This window comes from Protopterus annectens, chromosome 3.part0 (assembly GCF_019279795.1).
Source record: "Protopterus annectens isolate FY-2018-M chromosome 3.part0, PAN1.0, whole genome shotgun sequence".
Classification (NCBI taxonomy): Eukaryota; Metazoa; Chordata; order Ceratodontiformes; family Protopteridae; genus Protopterus; species Protopterus annectens.
Genome location: NC_056731.1, coordinates 390,799,562 through 390,819,619, shown reverse-complemented (window position 1 = coordinate 390,819,619; position 20,058 = coordinate 390,799,562). Strand labels below are relative to the sequence as shown.

General features: G+C 39.4%; 1 protein-coding gene across 2 annotated transcripts in view; it reads right to left on the bottom strand.

The window, feature by feature from the left end:
- Nucleotides 1–20,058, bottom strand: part of VPS41 (VPS41 subunit of HOPS complex) — a 2,347,711-nt gene that overhangs the window by 319,357 nt on the left and 2,008,296 nt on the right. For both annotated transcript variants that reach the window (XM_044064839.1, XM_044064840.1), the window contains exon 20: nucleotides 13,532–13,573. In XM_044064839.1, the coding sequence (XP_043920774.1) occupies nucleotides 13,532–13,573 (42 nt within the window). The remainder of the gene's footprint in view (nucleotides 1–13,531; nucleotides 13,574–20,058) is intronic.

Sequence of the window (20,058 nt, the reverse complement as noted above, 5' to 3'; positions counted from 1 at the left end):
GTGAGCTTTGGCAGGTTAAGACCTGCATGCTATCAACTTGAACGCATAAGTGAAGCTAAGTAACTTTTATCTGCACTTTTTAAAGTAATTTGTTTGTGTTGCATTGAGGAATATCTAGCTGGAAGCTGTGACTCTGTTTTTCAGTAGTACATGTGGTATTTTCAGTTAAGGCTTGTTAAAAACCTGCATAGCCAGTGATAGGTGGGGTAGTTTCCTTCATTGTTATTCAGTTTCTGTCTTATACAAGTGGTACAGTGAATTATCTTCTGTTTAAACTGTGAGCTTTGGCCGGTTAAGACCTGCATGCTATCAACTTGAACGCATAAGTGAAGCTAAGTAACTTTTATCTGCACTTTTTAAAGTAATTTGTTTGTGTTGCATTGAGGAATATCTAGCTGGAAGCTGTGACTCTGTTTTTCAGTAGTACATGTGGTATTTTCAGTTAAGGCTTGTTAAAAACCTGCATAGCCAGTGATAGGTGGGGGTAGTTTCCTTCATTGTTATTCAGTTTCTGTCTTATACAAGTGGTACAGTGAATTATCTTCTGTTTAAACTGTGAGCTTTGGCAGGTTAAGACCTGCATGCTATCAACTTGAATGCATAAGTGAAGCTAAGTAACTTTTATCTGCACTTTTTAAAGTAATTTGTTTGTGTTGCATTGAGGAATATCTAGCTGGAAGCTGTGACTCTGTTTTTCAGTAGTACATGTGGTATTTTCAGTTAAGGCTTGTTAAAAACCTGCATAGCCAGTGATAGGTGGGGTAGTTTCCTTCATTGTTATTCAGTTTCTGTCTTATACAAGTGGTACAGTGAATTATCTTCTGTTTAAACTGTGAGCTTTGGCCAGTTAAGACCTGCATGCTATCAACTTGAATGCATAAGTGAAGCTAAGTAACTTTTATCTGCACTTTTTAAAGTAATTTGTTTGTGTTGCATTGAGGAATATCTAGCTGGAAGCTGTGACTCTGTTTTCAGTAGTACATGTGGTATTTTCAGTTAAGGCTTGTTAAGAACCTGCATAGCCAGTGATAGGTGGGGTAGTTTCCTTCATTGTTATTCAGTTTCTGTCTTATACAAGTGGTACAGTGAATTATCTTCTGTTTAAACTGTGAGCTTTGGCCGGTTAAGACCTGCATGCTATCAACTTGAACGCATAAGTGAAGCTAAGTAACTTTTATCTGCACTTTTTAAAGTAATTTGTTTGTGTTGCATTGAGGAATATCTAGCTGGAAGCTGTGACTCTGTTTTTCAGTAGTACATGTGGTATTTTCAGTTAAGGCTTGTTAAAAACCTGCATAGCCAGTGATAGGTGGGGTAGTTTCCTTCATTGTTATTCAGTTTCTGTCTTATACAAGTGGTACAGTGAATTATCTTCTGTTTAAACTGTGAGCTTTGGCCAGTTAAGACCTGCATGCTATCAACTTGAATGCATAAGTGAAGCTAAGTAACTTTTATCTGCACTTTTTAAAGTAATTTGTTTGTGTTGCATTGAGGAATATCTAGCTGGAAGCTGTGACTCTGTTTTCAGTAGTACATGTGCTATTTTCAGTTAAGGCTTGTTAAAAATCTGCATAGCCAGTGATAGGTGGGAGTAGTTTCCTTCATTGTTATTCAGTTTCTGTCTTATACAAGTGGTACAGTGAATTATCTTCTGTTTAAACTGTGAGCTTTGGCAGGTTAAGACCTGCATGCTATCAACTTGAACGCATAAGTGAAGCTAAGTAACTTTTATCTGCACTTTTAAAGTAATTTGTTTATGTTGCATTGAGGAATATCTAGCTGGAAGCTGTGACTCTGTTTTCAGTAGTACATGTGGTATTTTCAGTTAAGGCTTGTTAAAAACCTGCATAGCCAGTGATAGGTGGGGTAGTTTCCTTCATTGTTATTCAGTTTCTGTCTTATACAAGTGGTACAGTGAATTATCTTCTGTTTAAACTGTGAGCTTTGGTCGGTTAAGACCTGCATGCTATCAACTTGAAAGCATAAGTGAAGCTAAGTAACTTTTATCTGCACTTTTTAAAGTAATTTGTTTGTGTTGCATTGAGGAATATCTAGCTGGAAGCTGTGACTCTGTTTTTCAGTAGTACATGTGGTATTTTCAGTTAAGGCTTGTTAAAAACCTGCATAGCCAGTGATAGGTGGGGGTAGTTTCCTTCATTGTTATTCAGTTTCTGTCTTATACAAGTGGTACAGTGAATTATCTTCTGTTTAAACTGTGAGCTTTGGCCGATAAGACCTGCATGCTATCAACTTGAACGCATAAGTGAAGCTAAGTAACTTTTATCTGCACTTTCTAAAGAAATTTGTTTGTGTTGCATTGAGGAATATCTAGCTGGAAGCTGTGACTCTGTTTTTCAGTAGTACATGTGGTATTTTCAGTTAAGGCTTGTTAAAAATCTGCATAGCCAGTGATAGGTGGGAGTAGTTTCCTTCATTGTTATTCAGTTTCTGTCTTATACAAGTGGTACAGTGAATTATCTTCTGTTTAAACTGTGAGCTTTGGCAGGTTAAGACCTGCATGCTATCAACTTGAACGCATAAGTGAAGCTAAGTAACTTTTATCTGCACTTTTAAAGTAATTTGTTTGTGTTGCATTGAGGAATATCTAGCTGGAAGCTGTGACTCTGTTTTTCAGTAGTACATGTGGTATTTTCAGTTAAGGCTTGTTAAAAACCTGCATAGCCAGTGATAGGTGGGGGTAGTTTCCTTCATTGTTATTCAGTTTCTGTCTTATACAAGTGGTACAGTGAATTATCTTCTGTTTAAACTGTGAGCTTTGGCCGGTTAAGACCTGCATGCTATCAACTTGAACGCATAAGTGAAGCTAAGTAACTTTTATCTGCACTTTTTAAAGTAATTTGTTTGTGTTGCATTGAGGAATATCTAGCTGGAAGCTGTGACTCTGTTTTTCAGTAGTACATGTGGTATTTTCAGTTAAGGCTTGTTAAAAACCTGCATAGCCAGTGATAGGTGGGGTAGTTTCCTTCATTGTTATTCAGTTTCTGTCTTATACAAGTGGTACAGTGAATTATCTTCTGTTTAAACTGTGAGCTTTGGCCAGTTAAGACCTGCATGCTATCAACTTGAACGCATAAGTGAAGCTAAGTAACTTTTATCTGCACTTTTAAAGTAATTTGTTTGTGTTGCATTGAGGAATATCTAGCTGGAAGCTGTGACTCTGTTTTTCAGTAGTACATGTGGTATTTTCAGTTAAGGCTTGTTAAAAACCTGCATAGCCAGTGATAGGTGGGGGTAGTTTCCTTCATTGTTATTCAGTTTCTGTCTTATACAAGTGGTACAGTGAATTATCTTCTGTTTAAACTGTGAGCTTTGGCCGGTTAAGACCTGCATGCTATCAACTTGAGTGCATAAGTGAAGCTAAGTAACTTTTATCTGCACTTTTTAAAGTAATTTGTTTGTGTTGCATTGAGGAATATCTAGCTGGAAGCTGTGACTCTGTTTTCAGTAGTACATGTGGTATTTTCAGTTAAGGCTTGTTAAAAACCTGCATAGCCAGTGATAGGTGGGGTAGTTTCCTTCATTGTTATTCAGTTTCTGTCTTATACAAGTGGTACAGTGAATTATCTTCTGTTTAAACTGTGAGCTTTGGCCGGTTAAGACCTGCATGCTATCAACTTGAACGCATAAGTGAAGCTAAGTAACTTTTATCTGCACTTTTTAAAGTAATTTGTTTGTGTTGCATTGAGGAATATCTAGCTGGAAGCTGTGACTCTGTTTTTCAGTAGTACATGTGGTATTTTCAGTTAAGGCTTGTTAAAAACCTGCATAGCCAGTGATAGGTGGGGGTAGTTTCCTTCATTGTTATTCAGTTTCTGTCTTATACAAGTGGTACAGTGAATTATCTTCTGTTTAAACTGTGAGCTTTGGCAGGTTAAGACCTGCATGCTATCAACTTGAACGCATAAGTGAAGCTAAGTAACTTTTATCTGCACTTTTTAAAGTAATTTGTTTGTGTTGCATTGAGGAATATCTAGCTGGAAGCTGTGACTCTGTTTTTCAGTAGTACATGTGGTATTTTCAGTTAAGGCTTGTTAAAAACCTGCATAGCCAGTGATAGGTGGGGTAGTTTCCTTCATTGTTATTCAGTTTCTGTCTTATACAAGTGGTACAGTGAATTATCTTCTGTTTAAACTGTGAGCTTTGGCAGGTTAAGACCTGCATGCTATCAACTTGAATGCATAAGTGAAGCTAAGTAACTTTTATCTGCACTTTTAAAGTAATTTGTTTGTGTTGCATTGAGGAATATCTAGCTGGAAGCTGTGACTCTGTTTTTCAGTAGTACATGTGGTATTTTCAGTTAAGGCTTGTTAAAAACCTGCATAGCCAGTGATAGGTGGGGTAGTTTCCTTCATTGTTATTCAGTTTCTGTCTTATACAAGTGGTACAGTGAATTATCTTCTGTTTAAACTGTGAGCTTTGGCCGGTTAAGACCTGCATGCTATCAACTTGAACGCATAAGTGAAGCTAAGTAACTTTTATCTGCACTTTTTAAAGTAATTTGTTTGTGTTGCATTGAGGAATATCTAGCTGGAAGCTGTGACTCTGTTTTTCAGTAGTACATGTGGTATTTTCAGTTAAGGCTTGTTAAAACCTGCATAGCCAGTGATAGGTAGGGGTAGTTTCCTTCATTGTTATTCAGTTTCTGTCTTATACAAGTGGTACAGTGAATTATCTTCTGTTTAAACTGTGAGCTTTGGCCGGTTAAGACCTGCATGCTATCAACTTGAACGCATAAGTGAAGCTAAGTAACTTTTATCTGCACTTTTTAAAGTAATTTGTTTGTGTTGCATTGAGGAATATCTAGCTGGAAGCTGTGACTCTGTTTTTCAGTAGGTTCCCGCCCACCCTCCCTGTTTTTATGTTGGTGTTAATCTTGGAGGCTTTGAAACTACCCGCCCCTCTTGTAAATTTGCACTTGGATACTCCTCCTGCTCACTCAAAAAAAAAAAATGTACCTGCTTTTACTGTATTTGTGTTTCTTCCTACTTTATTTTGCTTTTGCATCATCTTAAAAGTACTCAATTGTATTTATTACTGCTCGGTGTAACTCACTCTAAGCCTTTTAGTTTAAGCACTTGGGCTTCAGACCAGTTGTTTTACATTAAGAATGTTTGTGCTCTGCACTGTAGTGGCAGGACAGGTAGCTTACATCCTTCTAAGTTGGGAACTGCTGATTGAGGGCTCAGTGTTTGTTATTCTAAAAGTGTATTAATTCTGGTTTAAGCACTTGGGCTTCAGGCCAGTTATTTTACATTAAGAGGGTTCGTGGTCTGCACTCTTGTGGGAGGAGAGGCTAGACTCTACCCTTCTGAGCTGGGAATTTCTGGTTAAAGGCTTATAGTGCCTGCATATCTGAACTGCTTCTTACTAAATTGGTACACTTTGTTTGCTGTAGCATAGACTAGATCCAGGCCTGCTGAATCTAGCTTTGTTTGTATAACTTGAGCACTTATCCAGGCATTCTTTAAAGTATTCAATTGTATTTATTACTGCTTGGTAGTAACTTGATTAAAGTGTAGCTATCATTCTAAGTCTTTTGGATTAAGCACTTGGGCTCAGACCAGTTGTTTTACATTAGGAAGGTTTGTGGCCTGCACTGTGGTGGCAGGATAGGTAGCTTACATCCTTCTAAGTTGGGAACTGCTGATTGAGGGCTCAGTGTCTGTCATTCTAAAAGTGTATTAGTTCTGGTTTAAGCACTTGGGCTTCAGGCCAGTTATTTTACATTAAGAAGGTTAGTGGTCTGCACTCTTGTGGGAGGAGAGGCTGGACTCTGCCCTTCTGAGCTCGGAATTTCTGGTTAAAGGCTTATAGTGCCTGCATATTTGAACTGTTTCTTTCTAAATTGGTACACCTTGTTTGCTGTAGCATAGACTAGATCCAGGCCTGCTGAATCTAGCTTTGTTTGTATGCTTGTTTGCTTGTTATTTCCCTGAAACGCTAATTCCACCTAAAACGTGGCTTTTCAGCGCTTCTGTGGATCCCTAGTGACATCTGCATTGCTTACTGTACTTATTTCCTTGTTTCACTTGAAAGAAAGTTACTGTTTGTCATTTTTGCATTTAAGTTACCTGTAACACATTGCATTTAAGTTACCTGGCACTTGCTCACTAAAGCAGTTATATAAGTCAGCACTAAAAAATTAAAAGCACTACACCCTCACAAACTCCCCTTGAGTACCTTGTTCCCCATTGGCTCTTTTTTTCAATTATAAAGGAATTCCCAATACTATTCTAGCATGTCCAAAGGTCAGTTGTCAATCTCCTCTCTGGTCCAGCTGGTGAATCTGGGAATCTTGAGGCAATGTTACAACTGCCTCATGTACACAGACAACCCTCTCCTCCTCCCAACAAATTCCAACACATGTGAGAGATGCAACCATATAGCCAAACTGGAGGCTAAGCTCTCTCAACTCAGTACTGGCGAAACCTGTCAGGAGGAGAAGGAAACCACACTCACTACAACTCCAGTCTCACATAGACCTACCACAACAGCAAACCAAACACATAAACACACAAAAACATACTCGGAGGCTCTAAATAAAAATCTGCCTAAGCAGCAGAGACCTCCAAAGCAGACACCCAAGCAACCGCTACCCCAAAACAAAACACGTGCAACACTTAGCTCACAAAGCCAGTGTGCCGAACAGTCACAGCCCTTAAGGCTAAACAATACACCTGATACACTTGTAATAGGTGACTCTATCGTCAGGCACACTGACGTCCCGCTCACCAGGCTGAACAAGGAGAAGGTCACGGTGAGCTGCCTGTCGGGCGCTAGGATCCGCCACATAACACAAGCACTCAGGTCACTCCAAGGCAAGTACAAATATGACTCAGTCATTGTCCATGCTGGTGTGAATGACCTGAGATGTACCTCCCTGGACTACATGAAAAGAGACATAGAGGAGCTCTCTGAGCATGTGGCCCAGGCCGGTATGACCCTGACCTTGAGTAGCATCTTACCCTCACCAAGAATGATGCCACAATATGAAGACAAGATGATCAATTTCAACAATTGGCTTAAGTATTGGTGTCATTCAAAGGGGATCCAATGCCTGTCAGCCTGGGATGACATGCTCGACAAGCCACGATGCTTCGCTAGGGACGGCTTGCACCTGTCACCCCTGGGCTTTCGGATATTGGCAAAGGCTCTTGCTACCCCATAGTGCCTTTCTTAGGCAAGGCTCAAAAGACAAACCCACCTCCATAGGTATCACAAGGGGTAAGAAACTAAGAGTAATGCTACTCAACGCTAGAAGTCTAAACCTCAAGATGCATGCACTCGAAACTCTCCTTAGTATGGAGAACATCGATATCTGTGCAGTAACAGAAACCTGGTTCAAGGCTCGAGAGCACCCCAGCACTACCAGGTTATACCTCATACCATGCTTTTCGCCCCAAAACCTGGACCGAACCAGAAAAGGAGGAGTATCAATATTAGTCAAAGATACCCACACCTCCAGGTTGGTGGCACAGCCTGAAGCATCAGAGACTATCCATGTGCAACTAACAGTGGGTAAAACTGCCTTCCAGTTTATAGCCTGCTACAGACCACCCTCCCAAACCCAGGAACCCCATTCGGCCTTCCTGAGAACACTGGAAAATATGAAGGTCTCTCCAAACACCATTATATTGGGTGACTTCAACTACCCAAACATAGACTGGGAGCATTACTCTAGCTCCAACACCCTAGCTCAAAGGTTCCTAGAATTTATAAACTCAAATGCTATGGAACAACTTGTTACCACTCCCACAAGAGGGGAAACATACTGGACCTGATCATCACCAACATGGGGACTCTATGCTCCAGACCAGAAGTGTATCCCTCACTGGTAAGATCAGACCATAAACTAATCTCACTGGATATTCACATCCCGACCCCACCCCCCCTACCCAGAAAACCACAGTGAAAAACTTCTCTAAAGCAAATTTCACACTCCTCAAAACCGAGGTGGAATCCTTCAAAGCCCCCGGGCCTGTGGAAAATACGGCCCAGACTGCAGAATCCTTTATAAACGCATTCTATGAACACCTTCAGGAATTAATGGATCATGCAATCCCAAATAAAACCAAGACCCAATCCTCCAAAGGCAGACGTCCTGTCTGGTGGACCCCAGCCATAAACAAACTATACAATAGAAGGAGGAACCTACTACATGATGGAGCAAAATCCCAAAAAGGGAAGGCATCTCTGATCAGTGTTAGCAAAAAACTATGGGCACTCATAAAATCGTCTAAGGCCAGCTTCGAGAGAAAAATTGCACAGGACACTAAGGATAATCATAAGGCTTTCTTTAGTTATGTTAGGAACCTGAGTGGGAATTCCCAGATATGCTCAGAATTAGTCCAAAATGACAAAAAATACACCAAACCCACAGACATTGCCAACATCCTAGCTGACAGGTTCAGCGCAAACTCCCCTCCCCACCAAAAGGGCAAATATCTATCTAAGCAGAGTGCTGCCCCCCTGCATCTCAGGTGCTCAGGTAAGAGCCGCCCTCTCCAAAGCAAAAAACACAGCATCAATGGGACCAGACGGTGTCCTGGGCTGCGTCTTACATGAACTCCAAGAAGAGCTAAACCCAAACATAAAACTACTGTTCAATCTCAGCCTTACCACAGGATATGTACCCAAAGAGTGGCGTACAGCAACAGTGGTCCCTCTCCACAAAGGTGGTGCCTCAACGGATCCTGGAAACTATCGCCCCATAAGCCTGTCTAGCTTGGTCTGCAAAGCTATGGAAAGGATCATCATGGACCTCATAAGAAAAGATATTGGGGACCTACAGACACTGGATCCTACCCAGTTTGGCTTTGTTATGGGCAGATCCTGCCTCTTAAACCTGGTCGATTTCTTTGAAACAGTCACCAAGGCCATTGACGAGGGGAAGGTGGTCCACACAGCCTACCTGGACCTCGCAAAAGCCTTCGATACAATACCCCACTCGGGCATTATAGATAAGCTCACCAGCTTAAATATAAACCCCTCTGTCACTAGATGGGTTGCAAACTGGCTCAAGGACAGAAGCCACATGGTTAGAATTGCTGGAACCATGTCAGACTCCAAACCAGTTACAAGTGGTGTCCTACAAGGCTCAGTCCTGGGACCTCTCCTGTTCGGTATATATTTCTCGGAGGTACAGGCCAACACGGAAGGACTGTGGCTGACCAAGTTCGCAGATGACTGCAAACTGGGCACTATAATCGACTCTCCAGCCGACACAAGCATCCTCCAAAAGGGACTCATAGAAACAGACAACTGGTGCCAGAGCCATGGCCTCAAGCTAAACGCCAAAAAGTGTATAGTCATCCCCTTTGGCAAAACAAAGTGCCCACAAATTACCACATAGGTGGTAATCCATTAAATCTGGAAGAAGTAATTAGGGACCTGGGGACCCAAGTTGATAGCAATCTCTCATTTGACAACCACGTGGCCAAAGTGGTTAGAAAAACATTTTATATAGCCCACCTAATCATGAAGGGATTCACATCTAGATCAGGGGAGGTCATCGTGCCTCTTTACTCATCCCTCATCAGGCCCATAATTGAGTACAATGCCCCTTTTGGGATGTACCTTAGCAGATAGCTGCAGCAACTGGAAAGACCCCAAAAGTACCTCACCAAGAGGATCAAAGGGCTCAGACAGATGCCATACGCTGCCTGGTTAAAGAAACTCCAGCTCTACTCAGTGGCATACCGCCTGCTCAGAGGCGATCTGTGCCTGACATATAAAGCCATGTCCAACCCGGAATTAATGGACATGCTGCACCTCAGAAAATCCAAATCCCATCGAGCTACGCCAGAGACTTGAACCTCAGCACTGAAATAAATAGGACATGCTGGAGGGACAGATTCATAACCCAGAGGCTCCCTTCACTCTGGAATAAAATCCCAGTCCAGGTTAGGCAGAGTCCCTCACTGACTCTCTTCAAGAAGAATCTTGATGAGTGGATGGAGGATTGTAGGTTTACCCCGGGTATCACTTCTGTGTCACTGTTAGACAGAGGCACAGTATACTATCCTCGAAAGAGGGCATAGCAAAATTAATTTAAAATGGGTGGTGAAAGCCAAACACACTCTGGCTAGGCTTATAAATGCCCTAGGGCAGATAGCCTAGTATGAACCTATGAACCTATAGAGAGTTATTTGAATTTTTTTCTAGTGGATAAACCACTTATTCCTCAGAGGCACAGACTTCCCAAAATACATTAAACATCCTACTAAGCCTAAATTTAGGCCGATAGTAGCTGGAGCAGGATGGCTCACGGAGCCGATCGCAATATATTTAGAAAAACAGCTTAGAGTGGTTTTGGATGATAGTCCAGTAGTACTTAAAGACACTGTGCATTTTTTAAGTGATTTACATAAGGTACCCACAGGGCCCATGAAAGAAAAGTTTGATTTGTTGGTGACCTCGGATGTTGTATCTTTGTTCACATGCATTCCTAACCAGGAGGGAATTTCCATGGTTAAGGCATGTTTGACAAGGAATGGCAAATATGGGAAGCAACAGATATATTTTATCTGTATGTTACTGGAAGTGGTACTTGAACATAACGCTTTTCTGTTCAAAGATACTTGCTATTGGCAAATAGCAGGGGTGGCTATGGGCACTAGTTGTGCCAACTCTTATACAAATTTAGTAATGATGGAATGGGAACAGCAAAATGTACATGAAGGAGGTAATTCTCCAGTTCATTTTTATCAACGTTTTGTCGATGAACTTTTTATAGGTTGGAAAGGCGATGAGGTCAATCTATTAGAATTTGTACATACTCTAAACAGAAGTAATCACTTCCTCAGGTTTACTTTAAGTAAATCGGCTGTATCTACTGATTTTTTGGATGTGACAGTTTTGAAAACAGAAGAGGGTTTTATCCACTAGGATACACAGAAAGGATTGCTACTGTCCTTCCTTTCTTTATAGGGATAGTATTCTCCCGCCAGATATTTTTGCCAACATAGTGGAAGGTCAGGCATTAAGGATATCGCGCCTGTCCTGTGAGAACTCTGACTTTGTTCATGAATTGGACTACTTGAAAAATGCATTTATTGAGAGAGTTTACAGTCTACGAGTAATAGAGCAAGCTTATGTGAAGGTGAGAGGAGAGAGGGAAGGATGAGGGACTCCATATTTTTCTGATAAGAGTAGACTAAGAAAGATAAACAGCATGTTGATCAACGTACTCCAGTAGTACTATCTTACACTCAAGATGTGGACAGGATCATGAACATAGTAGGAATTGGCATATTTTAATGGTAGATAAGATCAGTGAACTTGTGGGTAAGCACCCTAGATTTATTTATAAAAACCGAAAGAATTTGAAATAGCAGCTTTGTTATCCTAGGATGGGTCACTCTTTGGACTATCTAGGAAGGCACACGTAAACGTGGAACCCGCATATGTTGTGAATATGTAGATACCAGACATTTATGGTGGTTAAGGACTAGGGCAGACTGCAATACCCATAATGTTGTGTATGTGGCTCAATGTGTTATCGGTTTCAAATATTATGTAGGAAAGATCAATCGCCGCTTGAGGGAAAGGATTAGAGATCACATTTATTGCATTAGGAGGGGACATGACTACAGTGCCTTAGCAAAGCAGGTTCTTATAGCAGGAGATGCACATACCTTCTTTTTTCAAGTTTTACACACACAGAAAGTATAAGACTTGGAGATGCAGTGAATAACACAAAGTGCAGAACTTCAGTGGATTTTACGGTTAGTGGCACATCGTGGGTCAGGTTTGAACGATTGTGTCCCCCTTAAGCCAGTACTGAAGAGCAGGAAATTAAACAGTTAAGTTTTGAATTTTTAAATGTGTGTTATGTCTTTGAATATGTTTCACGTTCAAAAAAGGTTTCATGTCTTTATAAGATTTTAATTAATGATTTTTGGAGGGATTTTATTGCCTTGTGATAGGCTCTTTTGTTAAGGGTCTAATGTATTTAAACTGTTTCTAGTTTATGTTATATGTGTCTGATGAAGTAATGTGGTTCATTACCAAAGCACTTGCACTTCTTTAAACATTTGATTTTATTAATGTTCTTTGCCTTCGGATATCTTGGACTTTTTGCTATTACACTACAACTAAACTACACCATAGACAGAACCTTTTGCAAGGGGGTGCTGCACCCCCCCTTGCTAATTACATATTCAACCTCCAAGACCATACCGCAGCTGGGAGTGGGCATGACCGCAAACCTAGATGTACTGCAATCGCACACAATTACTCATGCATCTTACTTGATGCACCAATGTTCGGTTTTGTGAAGTTTTGTTGTTTTGAATGTTTGGTATTCTGGTCTTGTTCTTTATATATATATATATATATATATATATATATATATATATATATATATATATATATATATAAAGGCATGTGTGTGCACATTTGTGTACAGGAGCCATTTATTTAACTGAATGGTGTTTTGGTTGACTAAGCAGATGGTCAACAGGGGTGCGATATTGTAAAATTCTCTCGGCTGAGGAATATGTCCTTTCCTCCAATACTGTGCAATCTGGCATTAGCATATATAATGACCATGGGGTGTGGAGATTAGATGTGTTTGTGTTTTTTTTTTTTTTTTTTAAACACTATCTGGCTAAGTTCCTTGCTAAAATTCAATAGGTAAACAAATGAAAGCTGAGGCAATCAAACACTGGACTACAAAAGAAGAAGCTCTGCAATAACTGTCAGCTGTGCTTGTCATGAAGACACCAAAAAATTATGCTTATGAGATACCAAAAGCATACAGCTAAGTCACTTGAGAAAAGTCTTGAGTATATACTTGGATGAGAAAAGTCTTGAGTATATACTTGGATATCAAACACAGTGCCTCAACATGTAATATACAGTGTCAGTAAGCCTAGGTGTATACTGGTATCAGGGAGAATTTAATGCTAACCATATAAAATCACAGCCTTGTTTTTCATTAATGCACCAAAACACTGTGAAGCAACAAACACATACAGCTAAACCACAAAGTTCTGAAAGTACTCATCTAATGAATGAGCTCAGGAAAACCATGCCAGCCTAAAATAGAAGTTAGTGCAGAAGATTAAGACTGTAAATTGTTACAAAGATACCTGTAGTCAAGGACAGTGCTCCAGGGTTGCCTCTAAAAAGATGTTTAGGACCTGTAAATATAGGCTTTGTAGTTGGATAGGTTTAAATAAAGGAGGTCAACAGCAAGCCTCCCTTAACAAAATAGGTTAGGTATGACAAAATGATCATTTGATAAACAAACAATTTGACAGAGCAATATAATAATTTAGCTCAAAAAAGTCAACTGCCATTCTTTCAAACACGACAAAAATATAGTGTGCTAAGGATGGGTGAATCCCTCATTGGGTAGCAACCATCAAAACAAAAAAAGCATGTGGACTAAAAGTTTCACCAAAAAAGACCCTCTTCTAGCAATCAGTTTGCTAACGTCAAATCACACACCTGTAGCACAGGATATTAGACAGGGAAAAGGGTTATCACTACTAATTATACTTACTGAAATTTTGTCTGCATTGTCTAGTAGCATGTCAACTGCTTTCTGAAACAAAAAAGAAAAACAAATGTTAAATTGAAAGTCAGTATCAGACTATGACTTAAAAATCAAAACAATTGTGTAATAATCTGCCAGATTTTCAGTTTATACTTCAGTAGGCCATGCTTACTGTATTAATTTTACTAATATGTTCTATAAACACATTTATATATGGCTTGCATATTCAATGCAAAAAATGTTAATCAGCACTAAAATTTAACCCAGCACCCTGTTTTCCTCTAGAAAGAACATACTATGGTAAATTTTAGGTCATTAAGTCTTTCTTTTTACCTACTTTATGATTAGCATATATTTATTTGCATTTGCAATTACAATTTATGTTTTAGACAATGCATTACAGAAGCATTTTGCACATGAATTTCCTTTTTCTGATACAGTCCAATAGTGCAGATATTTTTCCTGCTTTCAGATAATGTCAAACATCCGCCCATAAAGATAAGATCATTCCAGAACAGGTACTTATATGATAAATAACCATTAGTGGCAGGCATGTCAACCTTATAAGATGCACAGTAAAATGATAATGTAAGCTAGATCCATGGGTATACAGGGATAAATCCCTGATTATAATCCAAACAATATGGACTGGAATAAAACTTGGGTGTCTGTTGGAGCCAGAGTGGGAATGGTTGTGTGCCTATCATAAGAGGCAGAGAGAGGGATTGATCGGGGTCATCTAATGTCACAATCCCTCTCAGGAGGGGTGGTGACTCAAGCCACAGATCAAGTGGTAGCTCGGTCAGTAAGTTAATATGTTTTAGCATTCATCATGGGTGAATGGAAGCAGGCACAGTCGAGGGGAAGATGTAGTGCACTCATTGGTGACACCAGTTACACATCCCCCACTCAGGTGAGGGACAGCAGTCTACAATGTATCCCCTCAATATCAAGATACCAGCAAGGGCACAGACCATCCTGAAGGCTGTCTCATACCCCTTCTAGATGGCTGTTGCCCCAATGATGTTGCATCCAGTACAGGGGGAACAAACAGGTTTTAGCCTGCATGGGGAAGGCTTGCAGGTAAGCAAGCAATGGGGCAAAAAGCACAAAGAAAAGGAAATCAGTGAAGTTGCACTTTGTATGACATAAGCAATCTTATATTTATATAAACAAAAATACACCATGCCAACACAATCTCAGTTGCAAACATTATACATTACAAACCATGCTGACACAACTACAGCTGCAAACATTATACATCATTTATAATATATCCAGTCACTGTCAGTCAGCTATTACATAACTCATTAAATTCCTGCCTTCTTTTAAACCTTGTTCCTTCTCTGAATGTATCAACCCATACGTCCCATTTTTCCCATGTAATTTGTTCCTACCCTTTTCTAAAGATCCCAGTCCCAGTTGTTTTATCTCTGTTACTACCTTCACTACTTCTAGTAAAGTTGGTTTAGACATTCATTTCCATTTTCTTGTAACTGCTTATTTTGCAGCCACCAGAATTAGACTCAGCAAGGCCTTACTCTGTCTAGGCAATTTTGATTCTGTATAATAGCTCAAAAAATAATTTCCTTAGTTACACCAATTTGCTCACCCAGCATCTCTGATACAGCAGTCTGCAGGGAACATTTAAAGTCTGCCAACTCATTACACTCCCAGAAATTATGTTCCCAATTACTTCTTTCTTCCCCATCACACCTCCAACATTTGCTGTCTACCTGAGGAAAAATTCTTTGGAGTCTACTTGGGGTATAAAAATATATATGTAAACACTTCCAAACAAAGATCCTAAATCTTCTAGACTAGACTTTGCTGCATATTTGGGAGATATACATATATCCCCCATTGTTTCTTTGTGAATCGCTTATCCATTCTTTCTCCCCATTCCTTTCTAACCTCCTTCTGATTGATTATTACAGTTATCATGCAATATTTTATATGCTCTACTAATTATTCCTTTCTTAATGGCAACTTCTGTTCTACATTCTACTAATAACTCTACCAGTGCTGGTCTTTCATTTAGGATTCCCCTATTTCTCTTTGCAATCCTTGATAGGGAAGGCAATCTCGAACCTGGAGTCCAAATAAGTTCTTGGCATCTTCCCACTCAATTACCTTTCCCTCTAGTTATTTGCTCCCAATACCTTGGTTCCTTTTGCCAGTTTTCTCCAATAAATTCCAGCCCCCCTTGCCTATTGTCTGTAACCCTAATTACAGTCAGCCCTATTGACCAAATCGCCTTTCTCCATTCCCATGTTGGCTTAGTTCTTACAATATTTTCTGCTACTTTATGGATATAATATTCTGTATGATGATTATTCTCCTTAAAGGTCTGCATCCAAAATCTCAGTCTCTCCTTGTTTCTTGAGCTTCTCCTCTGGGTTCATCATCATCTCTTTCCACTTTTAATTATATTTTTCTGCTTATGCTATGCATGGGTGCCTTAACTGTGCTGCTCTGAATTACCCCTTCAAGTCGGGTAATCCCAATCTGCCCTGTTTTATTGGAAGAATACGCTTATCCCACTTGACTCTTGCTTTCTTCTACTCCCATATAAAAGCCTTCAGCGCTTTAACTGCTGTCCACAACTTCTCCTGTGGCTGATAACAGTATGCCTGACCGGTGTTTAAGACTAAAGGGACTAAAAACATTTCAACTACTTGCATCATATTATCAATATCCATATAACAGCTTCCATTTTCTCAGTTTTTGTATTATCTTTTGTTTAGTCTCTTTTCACATATCCTTAGCTGCCACACTGGCTTCACTTTTAATCCATACTCCTAAATACTTCATTTTATCATATCCCTGTAACTATGGATATAGCTGAACATGTGGGTACATAATTTACCATTATTGCCTTTGTTTTAACTTCATTAATATTGTATCATGAAAAGATCTGAAATGGTCTCAATATGTTCCACAGCATTGTAATGTCCCTTTCTGGTTTTGTCAGGTACAAAATAATGTCATCTGCAAATAGAGCCAGCTTTTCTTGCCAACACACCAATTATATCCTTGAATTTCTGAGCCCCTTATTTTCTTTGCCAATGGTTTAAAATCTAATGCAAATAACAAAGGGGAGAGAAGACACCCCTGCCTAGTTCCTCTGCTCAAGCAGCGATTATCAGAGAGAACCCCACCGTCTACGAACCCTCATATATCCTCCTAATCAACCATATAAAGTGTATCAGGGAATGCAAATGCTTCTATTACTCTGCTAATAAAGCCCACTTTACTCTGTCAAATGCTTTCTCTGCATCAAGATTCACCAATAACAGTGGTATTTTTCTTACCTCCTGCTTCCCTCTGGATTAGTGTTTTGTTAATGCCAACTCTTTGCCTCCTTTCCACAAAACCACAACAATCCATTATCTATCAATTTTGGCATCACTTTTGCCATTCTTTTAGCCATTATAGACAAACACTTTATAATCATGGTTTAGCATTGAAATGGGCCTGTATGAAGCTGGATCTGATAGATCTTTACCTTGTATAGGTATTAAAGCGGCCACCACTTTCTTCCAGAATTTTGGTACTTCTCCTCCTCTTAAAATACTGTTAAACAAAACCAGATCTTTATCAGCTTATTCCCTCCTAGCTTCCAAACGTCCACAGGAATACCATCTATTCCTGGGGACTTTCCTGTAGACTGGTTGTACATCACCATTTTTATCTCATCTCCTCCTATCCTAACTTGCAGCAACTCGTATGGTAAGAGTGTCAAGGACAAGAGTGAATACTTGAGATTCAGTCCAAGGAATAGGCTGAGCCTTCAAAACAACCAGGAACATACAAAATCCCTCAAAAGCACCATCATTCACAAAAGGGGACACCTCTGTTACCAACAATATGGTTTATTGTCTTAAGTGTTGATGATGCAACTACTGTGGTCAAAAATAAACTCCTGTCATCAACCATACTTTTCAAACAGAATTTTGTAATGACAGTTGAGTATCTCATGAAGTGGGAACTGTAATATGGTATATTAAACATTTAGTGTGCAAAAATTAAAAATCACTGATGTTTGGGTGTCTATATTTCAGGTTTGACAGTCTTATTATTACCACCACCAAATAATATCACTGTTACATATAAAGTAATAAATAAAGTGGGAATGTCAAGTCAGATAATATGTGGCTTTAAACATTAGTTTTACAGATGATTACAAAACAATTTTGATGTCAGTATTAACTTTAAACAAATTATGTTCCCATTTAAATACATTACAGTTGCAAGTGATCTTTAACATTATGAAAACAATTAGAATTCATTGAATATATCCCTCATATATATACCCCAGTACCTGAGGTCATGTTTGAGTACAGTAAAAAAAAAAAAACAGAACTTGATGCACCAATCTATACTTCAAATGATTTCTCATGATGGAAATTATGTTTCTGAAGTTGTTTCACACTGTAATTTTCATATGTACACAAACGGTCCTGTAACTTGCACTGGGACTGCTATAAACTATGTTTATCATACCTTGCACTGTAATTTTCATATGTATACATAAACTGTCTTGTGACTTGCACTGGAACTACTATAAACAATGTTTGTCATACTTTACACTGTAATTTTCATATCGTCACTGTAGCCTAAGCTGTCTTTTAATATGTCCTGGAGTATTATTCCTTCTCACTTCACCTAAATGGGCCCATCCCATCAGGACCTTTTGAGTCAATAACTACTGTAAATAAATAAACAGGACATGGAACACACAGCAGAACCATTTTACCCCCTAGAACTGTGTGATGCTTCCTGTACTGACCTTCTTTGGATGAAGAGAAAAAAATGTCATCTCCTGCTGAAATACCCATTGATGTTCCCTCTATTATTTATCACATGAAGAGAAGGTGTTTAAACTAACATGTCAGCAGGAAGGACAACCGAGAAGAATAGGCAGACACCAATTAATTTATACAGGCTGACTACTGCTCGTTCTTTGGAGCTATTTTTTTCTAGGAACACATTTACAGAATAAAGGAATAGATACAATTACTAAAGGCTGTGATGTCCCACCACTGGACCAGTAATCAAGGAGCCTCAATCCTCACCACTGACAGCAGTGGGGAATGTGCAGTGGGAGGATAAGAGGGACACCTACAGTATTTCCAGATGCAGCACTCTGCATCAAGTGCAATTTCCATTCAGAGCACACACAGACCATAGTCAGTCTGGGGCTGGTTTCTCCCTCTTTCTCCAGATTCCCAGTAGGACTCTCCACTGGCACAGCTACATAGTTGGGATCTCAGCTGAGTGGCCAAACCAAGACCTCCAGCACCCTCTCTGTCCAGACAGTGTTCATGTCCCTGCCCAAGTAGCTGACACACACACACACACACACACACCTGGGAAAGGCTGGCACAGGTTTACTAACGATGCCCCCTTTTGCCCAGACTATAAAGTAGTTATCACTGCCACCAGCCAACTCCTTATCAGCTACTTTAAGGCCCTTAACTAAGGGTGTCCAATCTAACTGTGTAATATTAAAATTAATACAAATGGTAGTCTGACCAACAGCATGGCTATTAGGAGTGGTCCACACAGTGTTACCAAATAAATATGCAAGTACTCTCAAAACATAAATATCACTACATGGATCAGACACAATGAAAGTTTTAAATATATTTAATAATAAATAATAAAAGAACAAGAAAATACTCAGTATATATTCACAGTAACATCAGAGTTCAAAATGACAGGAAATATTTAAAACAACACTACAGGACAGTCCCAAATAAATAAAGAAAAATATCTAAACTAAATGTTGCTATATTCCTGACTATATCTAAGAGACGTACACTATTCCCTAGTAGCTTACTTCATCAGAGCAAGGCAAACAATATGGTGAATGGTTCTTGTCAGGTCGAAGACAGAGTACAGAATGCCCTGTCTCTCTAAGAGAATTTTTAAAAATTAATATCTCAAATATTACTGCTGGGATAGAGTGCAGAATGACATCACTTCTTGTCATCTGACTCTATCCCAGGTGAAATCTCCACTGCTGGAATAAGGCAGTATTTAGCATCTACCTGTGAAAATACACAGACCTCAGATCTTTGCCAGATGCTGGAAGTCATAAAACAATTACATTCCTTCATATTTTCAGAGGTAGTAATTAGTTTGTTGTCCGCCTTAACTGTGGCAAACAGCATCCACTCATCACATCAGAGATAAGATGAAATACTAGATGTACACAGTGTCAAGATTTATATAAAGTGTTTTGTTTAAGCACTAGTCATATAGGATAGGAATACAGCACATTAGCTTTAACCTATTAACTACTACTAGGAGTAGATATGCAGAACAAGTGTGAAAGATGAGATCTATCCCATGACATGCTGGCTAAGCCGCCTGTAGCTTGCATTTATTAACTTAGCTCAAACGAAAGAACTGTACGTTAAAGCATATAAAACTGCACTGAATGTAAACTGGAGTTAGATGAGATGAAGCCCAGTTAAGGGCAAAAGTGCTCATCTATACAACAGTTATGTCTAGGCATATTAAAT